The sequence below is a fragment of the Aspergillus steynii genome, assembly GCF_002849105.1.
Source record: "Aspergillus steynii IBT 23096 chromosome Unknown P170scaffold_4, whole genome shotgun sequence".
In the NCBI taxonomy this organism is placed as follows: domain Eukaryota; kingdom Fungi; phylum Ascomycota; class Eurotiomycetes; order Eurotiales; family Aspergillaceae; genus Aspergillus; species Aspergillus steynii.
Genome location: NW_020194401.1, coordinates 420,608 through 432,257, shown reverse-complemented (window position 1 = coordinate 432,257; position 11,650 = coordinate 420,608). Strand labels below are relative to the sequence as shown.

The following is an 11,650-nucleotide window of genomic DNA, read 5'->3' as shown; positions in this document are numbered from 1 at the left end:
AATGATACTTGGAACATCATCCCTTCAAATCTCCATTTCGGTGTTATTGTCGAGTGAGGAAGATAGAGCCTCACAAAGTGCCACACTCTCTCCAGATATAATATATTCGATAGTTGTATTGGCCGGCATGTACAGCGTATCTCTGGCGCTCAGGGTGATCGATATGGATTTGGCCCGTTTTATTTCGGCGGCTGTCATTCGATGCGACCTGGGTACAATTCTAAAGAATCCCGTTTCAGGGCTGAGACCATGTCGAGTCGCTGCTCTGTATATAAGCACAGTCCCAGGAGGACCGGGAACAAATCGCCCTGGTCGATTGTTATTGAACAACCTGACTCTTGTCTCGCCGACCTTTTTGGCGTCGGAGGACGAGCATCCGAGGTATTCCTGGAACCATGCTTCATGAGGAAGCTATAACTGTCAGTAAAGTACTCGCACAAGCTCTCGTGTACACCCAAATCGACATACCTTCACGCCGAACTTCATAAGCTGCTGCCCATTCGGTCCACATCTCCTAGGGGGTGACGATATCTCAGCTTCCACAGCAGCGAGTAAATCATCAGGTGGCTCGTCTCCGGGAATAACGAGATATCCATCGTCATTCTGCATTTTTGTCTGGCGGATAGGCGGGTGGGAGACACAATTTCGCAGTAAAATGAGGGGTTCGCTGTGTCAAATTGGCCGCGGGGCGACTGCCAAGCCACATGTGGCTAAGTGTTAGTCTTCTAAAATTGCCGCGAAGCTGAGGTCTACAATGTAATGGAAAAGGGGAATCCCCTTGGTTTTGTCCCGAACCTGGGCTTAATAACAAAAGACCACGTACTCTCAAATTATGTAACCGGAGAACTAAACCGCAATCATATTTGAAAAGAGTTGGGTATCTGCACCGTTACTGCCTGACTTTTTCACCGTCCACTGTCCCAGCACGTGATGGTCAGAAAACGTGGATGCGGGAGCTGATTAATCACCCGCGCTCGTCCGAAGGGACGTAAAACATGCGAAGGCTTGGCAAGCGAAATGACTAAGGATCCGGATGGATTGGACCACTGTCAAACAAAATGCGTATTCAATATACACCAGCAATGCATTGGTCACTCAACGAATGTATGAGGGTCTGATTTCCTAAACTCTGCGTATCTAGCTGCTTAAATCTCTCAGTCTGATCATTCTGAGCGCGTAATCGACCTTCCAAATCAGTACTCTTCCATATAGTTGAAACATGATCTTCAGAGGCGATGGCTGAATAATCCGGAATATCTAAAGCTCCGAATTAGTGGTCATTTTGGTTGACAACCACTAAACAATCGAATGAAGCAATTGAATTGGCTGTATTATTCCTTCAGTGAATTGCTTCGCCCCCCACCTCCCCCCCCCGGGCACCATCAGCAGCGTTAGATATCAAACGGTGGCTTATGCCCAGCTATAGAATCAGGGTAAGTAACCGCATCTGGCAGAGCTATCCTCCATTCAGTCGCTCAACCTGTAGGTGATGAGCTAGGATGGTATTAAATATTATCATGGCGATGCCGCTTTGGCCTTTCCTACTCGGGTTGTAGGTCCGATTCTGGAGTTATTGTTCGGCGACGCTTCCGAGTCTCAGGGAGGATATAGTTGGTAGGACCGATATGTCGCTCTTGGGTCTCTTGTCTTGACTCAGCCTGCGAAAGGAAACCACAAAGTTCCCTGGCCGGATACAAGGCGACAATCAGTATCGCCCTTGGAAGCGCCACTTTGTATGTATGCCATTGCAGCTGCGCAGAAAGCTCTGATCTGACCATGGAATTTTACTTGCTAGTCGTCGCGCCGCAGTCACTAGTACCACTACATGTACACTCGGACGAAGTCTACTAGATCACCTCGTGTGCTCCTCGTATATTCCCGACCCGGGGGGGTGAAAGGCGTAGGGGACGTTGATTGGGGTTGTCTTGTGCTTGTCGGATTGTGGTGGAAGGCCGGTGGTTTGGCAGTTCTGGGCAGGCCGGCATTACTGTCGCCGAAGAGGAAGGACCATGGGCCGTTCACGCCTTGTACTCTGCTGGAAGAGTCGGGATATCATAACTTTCCAGGCGGTCAAGGAGCTGATGTGGGACAATATTGACGGTCGATACTATGGAATTGTGTTGTTTGGTGGGCTTGGCAGGAAATTACGAAGTTGCTGAATTACGTGATCTCGATCGATTCAATATGAAGGATGGTCTTAACGACTACAGATGATGAGCGATATAATAGACGTCAAAAGAGCATAATATCACTCGAGTTGGGGTGGGGTATTGAGGTGTTCTATCTACATGTTCACTAATGGGGCTGTTAACATCTTGGTATTGGGCATCTGGCGAGAAACCACATTTGCTATAAGCCACAACATTAATGAGTCCCCGGGGTCGCCATCAGGCAATTCCTACTAAGGCGTCTTGCTGGGAAGATTGTATCCGCAAGACCTGGCTCGCGAGTAACACTAACTTAGTTTCCGGTTTGAGATCCTGTAGGTAATGGAAGGCCTTCTGGTAGGATTCCATACAAGTAGTATATAAATTCAGTAAGCTGAAGTGAGCACACTGACCAGAAAATGTGTATATAAAAGAATAGGTGAATCATCATTATGTCCATTTAGAAAAGAAGCCTTATGACATTTGCACCGGCGATGTTAAATTGTTGTTCAGTTACTCAAAAAGGCGAACGCGAGAGAGAATAGGAGATATAACTGCCAGGGCAACAAGTAGAGGCGTGGTGGCATTTTGTAAGTCCGCCGGGTGCCTTTCAAGCCAAAAAGGTATAAACCATATCGCAAATGAGACCACAAGGCAGACCAAAAGGATGGCACTGAAAAGTATTGCAAAAAAGAAAGGGGCTTCCTCAAAATGAACACCAAATGCAAAATCTTGGGGTAACATAGTATTCTTGACAAGGGTCGGAAGCCTTCCGTTAAGGTCAACACTTGTTCCGCAATCAATTGGATTGAAAAGGTAGTGCAGCACTTCGTTATTGGGATATGGTTGTTCGGAGGGCCATGGTCGAGGCATAAATCTGTATTCTTCAAAACAAGAGTCTGCTGGCTTCGGATACCGCTCTTGATCTTTGTGTATCTGAACATAGTGAGATTTCTCCGAGTTCTTGTATAAGAAGCTCTGGAACTGTATCAAGACACGATTCAGTAAGACAAAGTTTATCGTTTACGGCAACTAACAGGCATACCCGAAAGAATTTAATGCCAACAACCTCCTTCCACCAGCGCCAGCGAGGTGTGAAAGTCCGATACGTCCGACGTAGATTCAGAAATGTGAAATAGTCGCTTTCGCCTATCTCCACAAACCGTGCTCTCGATTGGTTTTTTCTAGCATCAATGCTGAGAATGATCCATCTTTGGGCCGAATTCTCTACTCGAGAGGTTATAGCTCCGGACAGCATGAGGGGCTGCTGATAGGCATGGTGAGATTGGGTCTCTTCTGGTGCCATATTATTTGCAGACTGGTTGTTTGAATTGGCAGAATGACTCAAGCCTTCTGCAGGATTTTGCTGACGAGCACTTGACTTGCCTTGTTCTTAAATGTTTATTTTAGCCTGGGCAATTTACGTGGGTGTGCGCTTACCTGCTTGGACTGTATTTGACAACGATTCAGAATCATAGCAGCTAAGCAAGAGTTGCATTGGCGTGGTGTCCTCAAGAAAAACGGCCTCTCGATTCATCATATCAAGTAGGCATTTTGGTGCAGAAGCACGGGCAATGCTAAGATCTGGAAAGATCACTTCTGCAAGACTCGTCGGAATATCACAATATATTCTTCGACCACGCTGCTTTCAAGCGCAATTAGTACAGATACAGTGCTTTTATACCGAGGGATTCGTACAAGCAGGGTTGAATACAACCGGGTATGGCCATGTCTCGGCTCTTTCTCTGGCTGTGCCAGAGGCCACCAGTAAAATTGAAGTCCAAACCAGCGTTCCAAGGCCCTTTTCAAACCGTTCGTGACCGCTGATATAAAACTTCGTTTGAACTGTAGATGGTAATCAAATTGACTCGGGGTATAATGAGGCCAGTCATGCGATGCTATTTGCGACGAGTGTAAACTGCGAATGGTCTCCTGGTCAACCTTCCAATTCAAGGCAGTGTTTCCTGAAGCTTCAGCGAAGTATTGAGCTATGAGAAAGGCTAATTAGTCATAGTTCCTGACTGTGTATGCAGAGAAGAAATTTTCCTTCTGGTAGAAGTGAAGGTCGGTTCCAAAGTCGGACCACTTCTCTTTGGTTCCCAGATACTCACAAGAATGTGAATCCAGCGTATCTCTAAGCTTGTTGTGATCTGTACCAGATTTGAGTACGTCATGTGCTCGATCTGTAGGCGCATAGGACAATCCTTGGCTCGTCCTGTTCACTGAAACCACCTCGTCAGCATCTTCAGTGATCGGGATCGTATCTCCTCGCTTCTCAAGCAAGAGAGATACAAGCCGATATCCACTCTCTATATTCTGAGCAGCAGCCTTCACGATCTCTTCAGTGATTGGAATCGGATCTCCTCCCTTGTCAAGAAAGAAGGTTAAAAGCTGTTCTCCTTTTTCGCCATTGCTAGCAGCGGCCACTAAGACTTCATTTGTGGCTGGAATCAATTGACCTTGTTTGTGAAGTAGAAATGATAGAAGCTGTGGACTATAGTTCCTGTTTTCCAGGATCAATTTGATGATATCTTCAGTAATCGGAATCGGATCTTCTGTCTTCTCAAGCAAGAGAGATAGAAGCTGATCTCCATTTCCTGTGTTTTGAGCAGCAGCCTTCACAACCTCTTCAGTGATCGGAACTGTATCCCCTCGCTTTTCAAGTAAAAGAGATAGAAGCACTTCTGATTTGAAATCATTCTGGATCGCAGCTTTCACAACTTCTTCAGTGATTGGGATTGTATCTCCTCGCTTTTCAAGTAAAAGTGATAGAAGCACTTCTGATTTGAGATCATTCTGGATTGCGGCTTTCACAACTTCTTCAGTAATCAGGATTGTATCTCCTCGCTTCTCAAGCAGGAGAGATAGAAGCTGATCTCCCTTCCCTGTGTTTTGAGCAGCAGCTTTCACAACTCCTTCAGTGATTAGGATCATATCTCCTCGCTTCTCAAGCAGGAGAGATAGAAGCTGATCTCCCTTCCCTGTGTTTTGAGCAGCAGCTTTCACAACTCCTTCAGTGATCAGGATAGTTTCTCCTCGCTTCTCAAGCAAGAGAGATAGAAGCTGATATCCCCTCCCTGTATTTTGAGCAGCAGCCTTCACAATCTCTTCAGTGATCGGGATCGTATCTCCTCGCTTCTCAAGAAAGAGATTTAGAAGCTTATCCCCTTTCATCACATTTTGAACAGCAGCTTTCACAATCCCTTCAGTAATCAGAATTGTATCACCTTGCTTCTCAAAAAAGAGACTCCAAAGCTGGACTCCATCCCATATATTTTCAGCAGCAGTCATCCCAACTTGCTCACTGATCGTTATCGTATTTGCTCGCTTGTCAAAAAAGAAAGTGAAAAGCTGTTCTCCTTTTCTGCCATTACTATTCCTAGCAGCGGCCATTAAGACATTGGTTGTGGCTGGAACCAATTGACCTTGCTTCTCAAGTAGAAATGATAGAAATTGTGGACTGTACTTCCAGTTTTCCAGGATCGACTTCATAAGATCTTCAGTGATCGTGATCGTATCTCCTCGCTTTTCAAGTAAAAGAGATACAAGCCGATATCCACTCTCAACTGCAGTAACTACATAAAAGCCTGAGTGTGGAACAGCCCCAAGAATAACCCGTGGTATGTCATTGTAGCAAACAAAATACGTTAGGCTGAAGGAAAAGAAGAAATAAGAAATTAAACAAACTACCGTTTTGAGCAGCGAACTTACTTCCATTATGGGTCAAACGATCTGACAACGCAAACAGACCAAGCATTACACCAAGCTTGGAGGCGTTAAATTATGACAATATCCAATCACTACGCTGTTCCTCCCACAGAAAAGAATTGAAAGTGGGCATTGGAAACATTACATGAATAATGGGAAGGAGTCACAAAGGAAAGGAAGGTAAGGTAGTAACACCTGCGTGATGGGAAAGCGTCCCAAAGATTCCAAAGCCGCACCCCACAAAGTCCGAAGAACAGAAAACTTAGGTTACAATTGGCCTTGAAAAGGCCCATATTTGATAAAATGGCGAACTAAGGGGTGGTCGAATACCACTAAGACCCTTCGGGATTGGCTTATTCAGCGTTCACCCCATTTCCTCCTAGTGTGGTGTCATCACACACCATAGTTCAAATGTATAGACCTCTGAGATCGCTCAACCGATCTCAAGACAATCATCTAATTCTATTGGACATCTTTAGTACTAGCCAGTACCTCAATTCCTCACCCTGACACAGAATTTAACACTTACTCTGAACGGAAGATCAGTACTGGTGACATCTGCAAAGTAACTTATCTTGTTGCCTAAATGGCTACGGCGGGGCAGCACGTCTCGGTCAGACACCGGTTGTTCCAGGACGCGAGGTAATCTACCAATAATTTAACGATTTTCGCTGTCTTAAGGAACCATTCAGCGCCAAGTGGGGCAACCAGACAGGTCGTGCCCGTCGCCCGGTGTCGCCGGGTGACTCCGGCGCCATCTAAAGCGCACCCAAAGAGGTCGCGCGACGGCGCCGGCGATCGCCAGGGTCGCCGGTTTAGAGGCACCCACCCGCCTATTGACCGCACACAAGCCTCACGCCGGCCGGTTAGTAGTTGGGTGGGTGACCACCAGCGAATCCCGGCTGTTGTATGTTTTTGCCTTTCGTTTTTTTTTTTCTTTTTTTGCTTTTCACATTCACTCATACTAACTAGTATCTTTGTAGCAAAGAAGTCAAGATCCGTGAATTACTCAGCCATTAGGGGCAGTTCCTTAAGCCAGGGCCCACTGGAGTGTATGCAAGTAGAAGTCTACAATATGCCGGACTGGTATTTCTATCGATCATTGCATTGCTGTGTACCCGAAGGAAAACCTTTCTACATCTTCATTTGTCACGTCCCAATGGTGTCTGTTGCTTCTTTGGTGGGGGTATCAGACGCAGCTCCCCTCCGCAGGATATCTGCAACATCGCTTAACAATTGCAAAACGGATGGAGAGGTACCCCTGCTGACCCATCTCGGGTTGGCAACAATGTCAAGTGCAGTCTTCTCTCCCACACGAATGGAAGGGTCTATACCACGGCTCATTAGGAATTAAACAAACTCTCTCTTCTTCCGTGTCAGAACATAACCATATGTCCAACATAACGAAGCGTAGTATTCACACAGCGAATAGAGCCCAGTAGATCCATTAGGCCCGGTACGTGCATTGATATCCGCCCCGACTGCCAATAGATGGTCAATCGTCATGTAGGCGAGCTCTTGACTTTCCTTCCTGCTGCTTTCCTTGCCTTCAAAGAGAATGTACTGAGCCAGGAAGGTGCTACTAGTAAAATAGGCATTGTTGCACGCAACTGTAAGCATGTCATGCCATGCAGCCTTGAATTTCGCTGTGTCGTCGTTGTCAGGTTCGCAGTCGTAATCACACAGGGAAAGCACTTTCGCAAGACGTTCACTTGAGGCTTCATGCTGGATCAAAAATTTCACGGTCTCGAGAAATGTGGGCACGGCCAATTGGGACAAACCCCACTTGGCAAAAAGCAAATCAAGGCAGGACGGGGCTGGTATTATCTCAGTTCTGTAATTAAAAGCATGCTGGGTCTCATCCCAGATCTCCGAAGGCGCATATTCACTGTAAATGAAGGCGCCATTATCAAGAAAAAAGGTAATAGCGTCAATTGGATGAAAGATGTTTGTCGTATCCCACGAGTCGATTGAGTCAAGGTACGTGAGCAAAGGAGTTGAAAAGTAATGACAGTATATAGACAGGGACTGCCGAGCATCTAAGGGATGACCCCGAGCCCGGTAAAGCCGATCCGATTTATAGAATTAAAACCAGCCGTTTTGATTAATATCAGCTCCGTTGTCCAAGCAGAACTGCATCGGCTCAAGGCCGTGCTTCACAATCACCTCCGCGGCCGCGAAGATAGGGATATTCGAGATTCTCTTCTGAGGACGACCGATGTCTTTACCATAGATATCAGCTCCTTTAGTAAGAAGCAGGCGCATGAGCGGAATCGAATTGCCCCGAATTGCCGTAGAAAGGGCACCAATGAACTTGAAGCGTCCTTTGGTATGCAATTCGCTCGGATCGGCACCTTTGTCGAGCAGCATTTCAATCAGTTCTATGGGAGCCCCAGAACAGACCAGAATGGGAATCGATGGTAGGCCAAGCTTGTCTCGGGCTTGCTCATCGAAGCCTTTATCGAGGCACAATGGTAGAAAGTCCCAAGTGTGGCACGGAAGGCGGCTTCTTTTCTTCAGACGCCGAACCAGTACCTTGTCGACGCCTGGACCATCAACCCATGAGCCCAGATCTAGGAGCAGCTTAAAGGCTTCCATATGGCCTCTCGCGAGGGCCAGATACAATGTAAAGACCTTTTTCCTCCCCTCAAGCCCCTGCCATTGTTGGTATGGAAATTCAACGGTACTCACGCAGGCCCCATTCAACACAGCCCGACGAATAAGATCAAGATTGTTGGATCGACATGCCCAGATCATTGCTTCATTTGTAGAATCTCTACTCCGGAAGACTTTGGGCTCTAGGCAATCGGCGAGATGGCGACTGCAGGACGAGAGGGTTGCTATCTCAACGGCTGTCAAATGATCACATACTTCAAGAAGAATCTCCATTGGAAGGGATTCCATTTTCGCAAGCATACATCTGAGAAGAAAAGCAAAAGCGCAAAAAATAGGGGGTGGCAGGGTGGAAATTGGGCTTTAAAGGCCGCGGAAGACGCCAAGAATTAGATTGACTCAGTGGCCCTGGCCTTCTGGGCGTTTTGGAATGGGCCAGAATGTCTGGCCTTTTCTCTTGATTAAGAGAGTCCCTGCCGTTTCCTCGCGAGCACAAAGATTGCAGATGACTGACTTCTAGGATCGGTCTCTGCCCGGGTCTTCTCTAGATACAGAGTGGCCAGGGCTCGATCCTTTCCGCCAAAGTGACTAGCCGCATTCTCAGCTGCCCTGGGGTATTTATCGTCATTGCTGCTGCCCAGTATTGAAGGCTTTGAGCCTATTCGGCTGGTATTCATTGTTTCTGAATGTCGCAGCAAGCTCCGTTCGAACCGTCTTGTTGATCGATACCCTCTCGCCTAGCCTGAGAGTGCCCTGGGAACATTCTAATTTCTCTCGGGTCTTAACTGTATTTGCCCAATGCCCTCCAGAGTGTTGTAGAAGTCAGCGGTTTTGTTTCTTGTGTATCCAAGCCCTGGCAATGTGCTGAGCTTCAGCCTAATGGGAGCAAGATTGGCACTAGTTGTGGCTGCTTACCATTTTGTAGCACTACCATACTTGTAGACACCAGCTGCAGCGAACAGTTAGGAGGGCGAGAAAGGGCGCGTAGATTCTCATGTCAGCAATCAGCAATTTTGGTGGTTAGGACGACGTGAAACAAGAGAACAGGGGAAATGCTATGAAAATCTACAGCCCCTCCCTATTGTAAGCTTTTCCTTCTTATTTCGTGGTTAGTATTTTATGTTGGGACTCACACTATATCTTGCAAATGAGCTCGTGTCATATGTGGCTGGTAGGTATAGAGAATAAAGCAAGTGTGTGTGCCTCGTATATGTATTAATCGAAGTATTCGTTGTTCGAGCTCGCGACGAATAAACATCGTTGCAAAACCAAGCTTATGACCGCAGTTCATCACTCATCGATGCCTTTTATTCTTATCTTCAACCAAATCTTCCAAGAACTAGAAAAGACAGCTGAAGCTGAAGCTGCTTCCCTACATATCTTCATCTGAAATGTATCATGTTGGTGTGACTGTATTGCAATTAACATGACTGGTCTCCGACCAAGCCTATCTTTAAAATATCTCTATAAATATAAGATAGAAATTAGAATAGAAAGTTCCGAAGAAGTTAGTAATCCTCCAGAAGGATTGACACGCCTTCAACAGGAAAATAAATCGTGCTAAGGTATAGTGCTGAAAGGCGTTATCATCGGCCAATATGAAAAGTAAAAGAAGGAAAAAAACTCATTTTCTCGTCCCGTCCAGCTCAGGCATGTCTGTTGATGCAGGCAGCTCAACTGCATACTTCGTCGGGTCCTCCGTGTTTGGCGTTGGCATCTCGCTTGGTGGGCCATACGCCGATCTTGCTATAGGCCCTTCATCATGACTCTGCTGATACTGGGCCGGTCCGTTCCTTCGTCGCCGAATCAAGAAGAGCGCAAGGGCCGCGATCGCGAGAACAGCCCCCACGGCGACACCAACGCCAATACCCGCTTTGGCCCCGCTTGAGAGCCCTGACGAGCTCGAGGGGTCTGTGGAGGTTTGAGAGGCCGTAGCAGATGTGGTAGCAGCAGCTGTGGTGGTGGTAGCGGTGTTCGATACCGGCGTCGTGGCCGGAGGAGTGCTAAAATCGCTGGACTGCCATCGGATGTAGACGCCGTAGGCGTTGATGTGGCCGTCGCTGCTCAACGAGCTATCCGCGCTCGACGTGATTCCGTCATCATCGGTCCAGGTGTACTTGAATTCGGTGGTGACGTCGGGACCCGGTGCCCACAGGCAGTCTATCGACTCGGAGATGGTAGACGATGTTCGAGTCGAATACTTCTGGTCGCCGAAGCTGAGGAAACCCCGCATGTCAGTTCAAGATCGTGATTATTCGGTATGCAGGCCGGACTTACCTTGGACAGCAGGTGGCCGCAGTCTCGGTGCGTGTCCCATCAATCACGGTACCGCTGGCAGCGATGGCATAACCCGTAGGGCAGATTCCTGGCGAAAAATAATCCGTCTTTTGCCATCCAGATGGCAGGCATTCCGATCGACTTATCGGCCCCAGGTTCATCCACGTCTTTCCACTAGTACTAGCGAGCCAAGGGTTGCTGATGCATGAGTCCGGCGGCGTGAATGTCGTCGTCAAGGGGAGATGGGTTTTTTGCGTTTCGCTCGCGGTTTTTGTCGTGATACTCATGGTGGAAGCGGCGTTGGCGTCGATCGTGTTCGCAACATCGACCAAGCGTGCTCCGCAGGGTGTGAAAGAATCAAGGGATGTGACAGGACGATGGTCTGGCGGATGTACGGCGTAAGGTTTTTTGAGGAAATGTCAGCAGTGGTTTTAGACGACCTTGACCATGGTCGCCTAATTGGCTGGCGATCAGCACCCGACTATGGGACTATTCGGGGTTAATAGAAGCAGTGAGCCGGACGATCGAAGCTGAATGGTCGGATGGTCGACATCGGGCACGATGGTGCTGCAAGGTGCAGCTTAAGTATGCCAGTAGGCAATTTAGCGCGGTGGAGACCGCTTCACCTGCCTCAGTTGTCTTCCGCAATGTTTTTGCCTGGTTTTGTCTGACAGGATGCTGATGTAGGGTTTGAAGTGCGTTCGGGCGGTAGCACGTGGAATTTCTTCCAGGGTTTTAGAGACAGATGGGAGCCATGTTCGTGGCATTCAGACCCTGTCCGATCATCTCTGGGTTGCCCAAAGAACGGCTTTCAAATCCCAACGACCGAGTCTTGATCTTTTGGGGCGCCGATCGCAATTAGCGCGACGGGGAGCTATTGCTCTCCGTTGTCAGCCGCAATATCA

At 47.7% G+C, this 11,650-nt stretch overlaps 5 protein-coding genes across 5 annotated transcripts; 1 reads left to right on the top strand and 4 right to left on the bottom strand.

The window, feature by feature from the left end:
• Positions 1–24: 24 nt before the first annotated feature.
• Positions 25–609, bottom strand: P170DRAFT_425780 (uncharacterized protein; the record flags this gene model as incomplete). The annotated part of the gene is made up of 2 exons (XM_024847668.1): positions 25–411; positions 469–609. 2 exons carry the CDS (start codon positions 607–609, stop codon positions 25–27), a joined length of 528 nt encoding a protein of 175 aa, XP_024704059.1.
• A 702-nt stretch (positions 610–1,311) lies between these two features.
• P170DRAFT_167606 (uncharacterized protein) lies at positions 1,312–2,043 on the top strand. The gene is made up of 4 exons (XM_024842608.1): positions 1,312–1,433; positions 1,499–1,614; positions 1,668–1,733; positions 1,796–2,043. The coding sequence occupies exons 1-4, from the start codon at positions 1,413–1,415 to the stop codon at positions 1,893–1,895; spliced, it is 303 nt and encodes a 100-aa protein (XP_024704058.1). The 5' UTR covers positions 1,312–1,412; the 3' UTR covers positions 1,896–2,043.
• Positions 2,044–4,388: 2,345 nt separating this feature from the next.
• On the bottom strand, positions 4,389–5,693 carry P170DRAFT_314996 (uncharacterized protein; the record flags this gene model as incomplete). Its single annotated transcript, XM_024843279.1, has 1 exon — positions 4,389–5,693. A coding segment is annotated over one exon (1,305 nt), but the record flags the coding sequence as incomplete, so codon positions are not given.
• Positions 5,694–7,205: 1,512 nt separating this feature from the next.
• P170DRAFT_425778 (uncharacterized protein) lies at positions 7,206–9,145 on the bottom strand (the record flags this gene model as incomplete). The annotated part of the gene is made up of 5 exons (XM_024847667.1): positions 7,206–7,743; positions 7,948–8,510; positions 8,547–8,676; positions 8,727–8,775; positions 8,983–9,145. The coding sequence occupies 5 exons, from the start codon at positions 9,143–9,145 to the stop codon at positions 7,206–7,208; spliced, it is 1,443 nt and encodes a 480-aa protein (XP_024704056.1).
• A 947-nt stretch (positions 9,146–10,092) lies between these two features.
• Positions 10,093–11,032, bottom strand: P170DRAFT_425777 (uncharacterized protein; the record flags this gene model as incomplete). Its single annotated transcript, XM_024847666.1, has 2 exons — positions 10,093–10,684; positions 10,746–11,032. 2 exons carry the CDS (start codon positions 11,030–11,032, stop codon positions 10,093–10,095), a joined length of 879 nt encoding a protein of 292 aa, XP_024704055.1.
• Positions 11,033–11,650: the final 618 nt, after the last annotated feature.

What these genes read in the sequence shown, in the direction of transcription:
- P170DRAFT_167606 (XM_024842608.1), top strand. Translation starts at nt 1,413, where the DNA reads ATGCCCAGCTATAGAATCAGG. An exon ending in TCTCAGGGAGGATATAGTTG is followed by an intron (nt 1,615 to 1,667) that starts GTAGGACCGATA and finishes AGCCTGCGAAAG; the next exon opens with GAAACCACAAAGTTCCCTGG. An exon ending in GCCCTTGGAAGCGCCACTTT is followed by an intron (nt 1,734 to 1,795) that starts GTATGTATGCCA and finishes TTTACTTGCTAG; the next exon opens with TCGTCGCGCCGCAGTCACTA.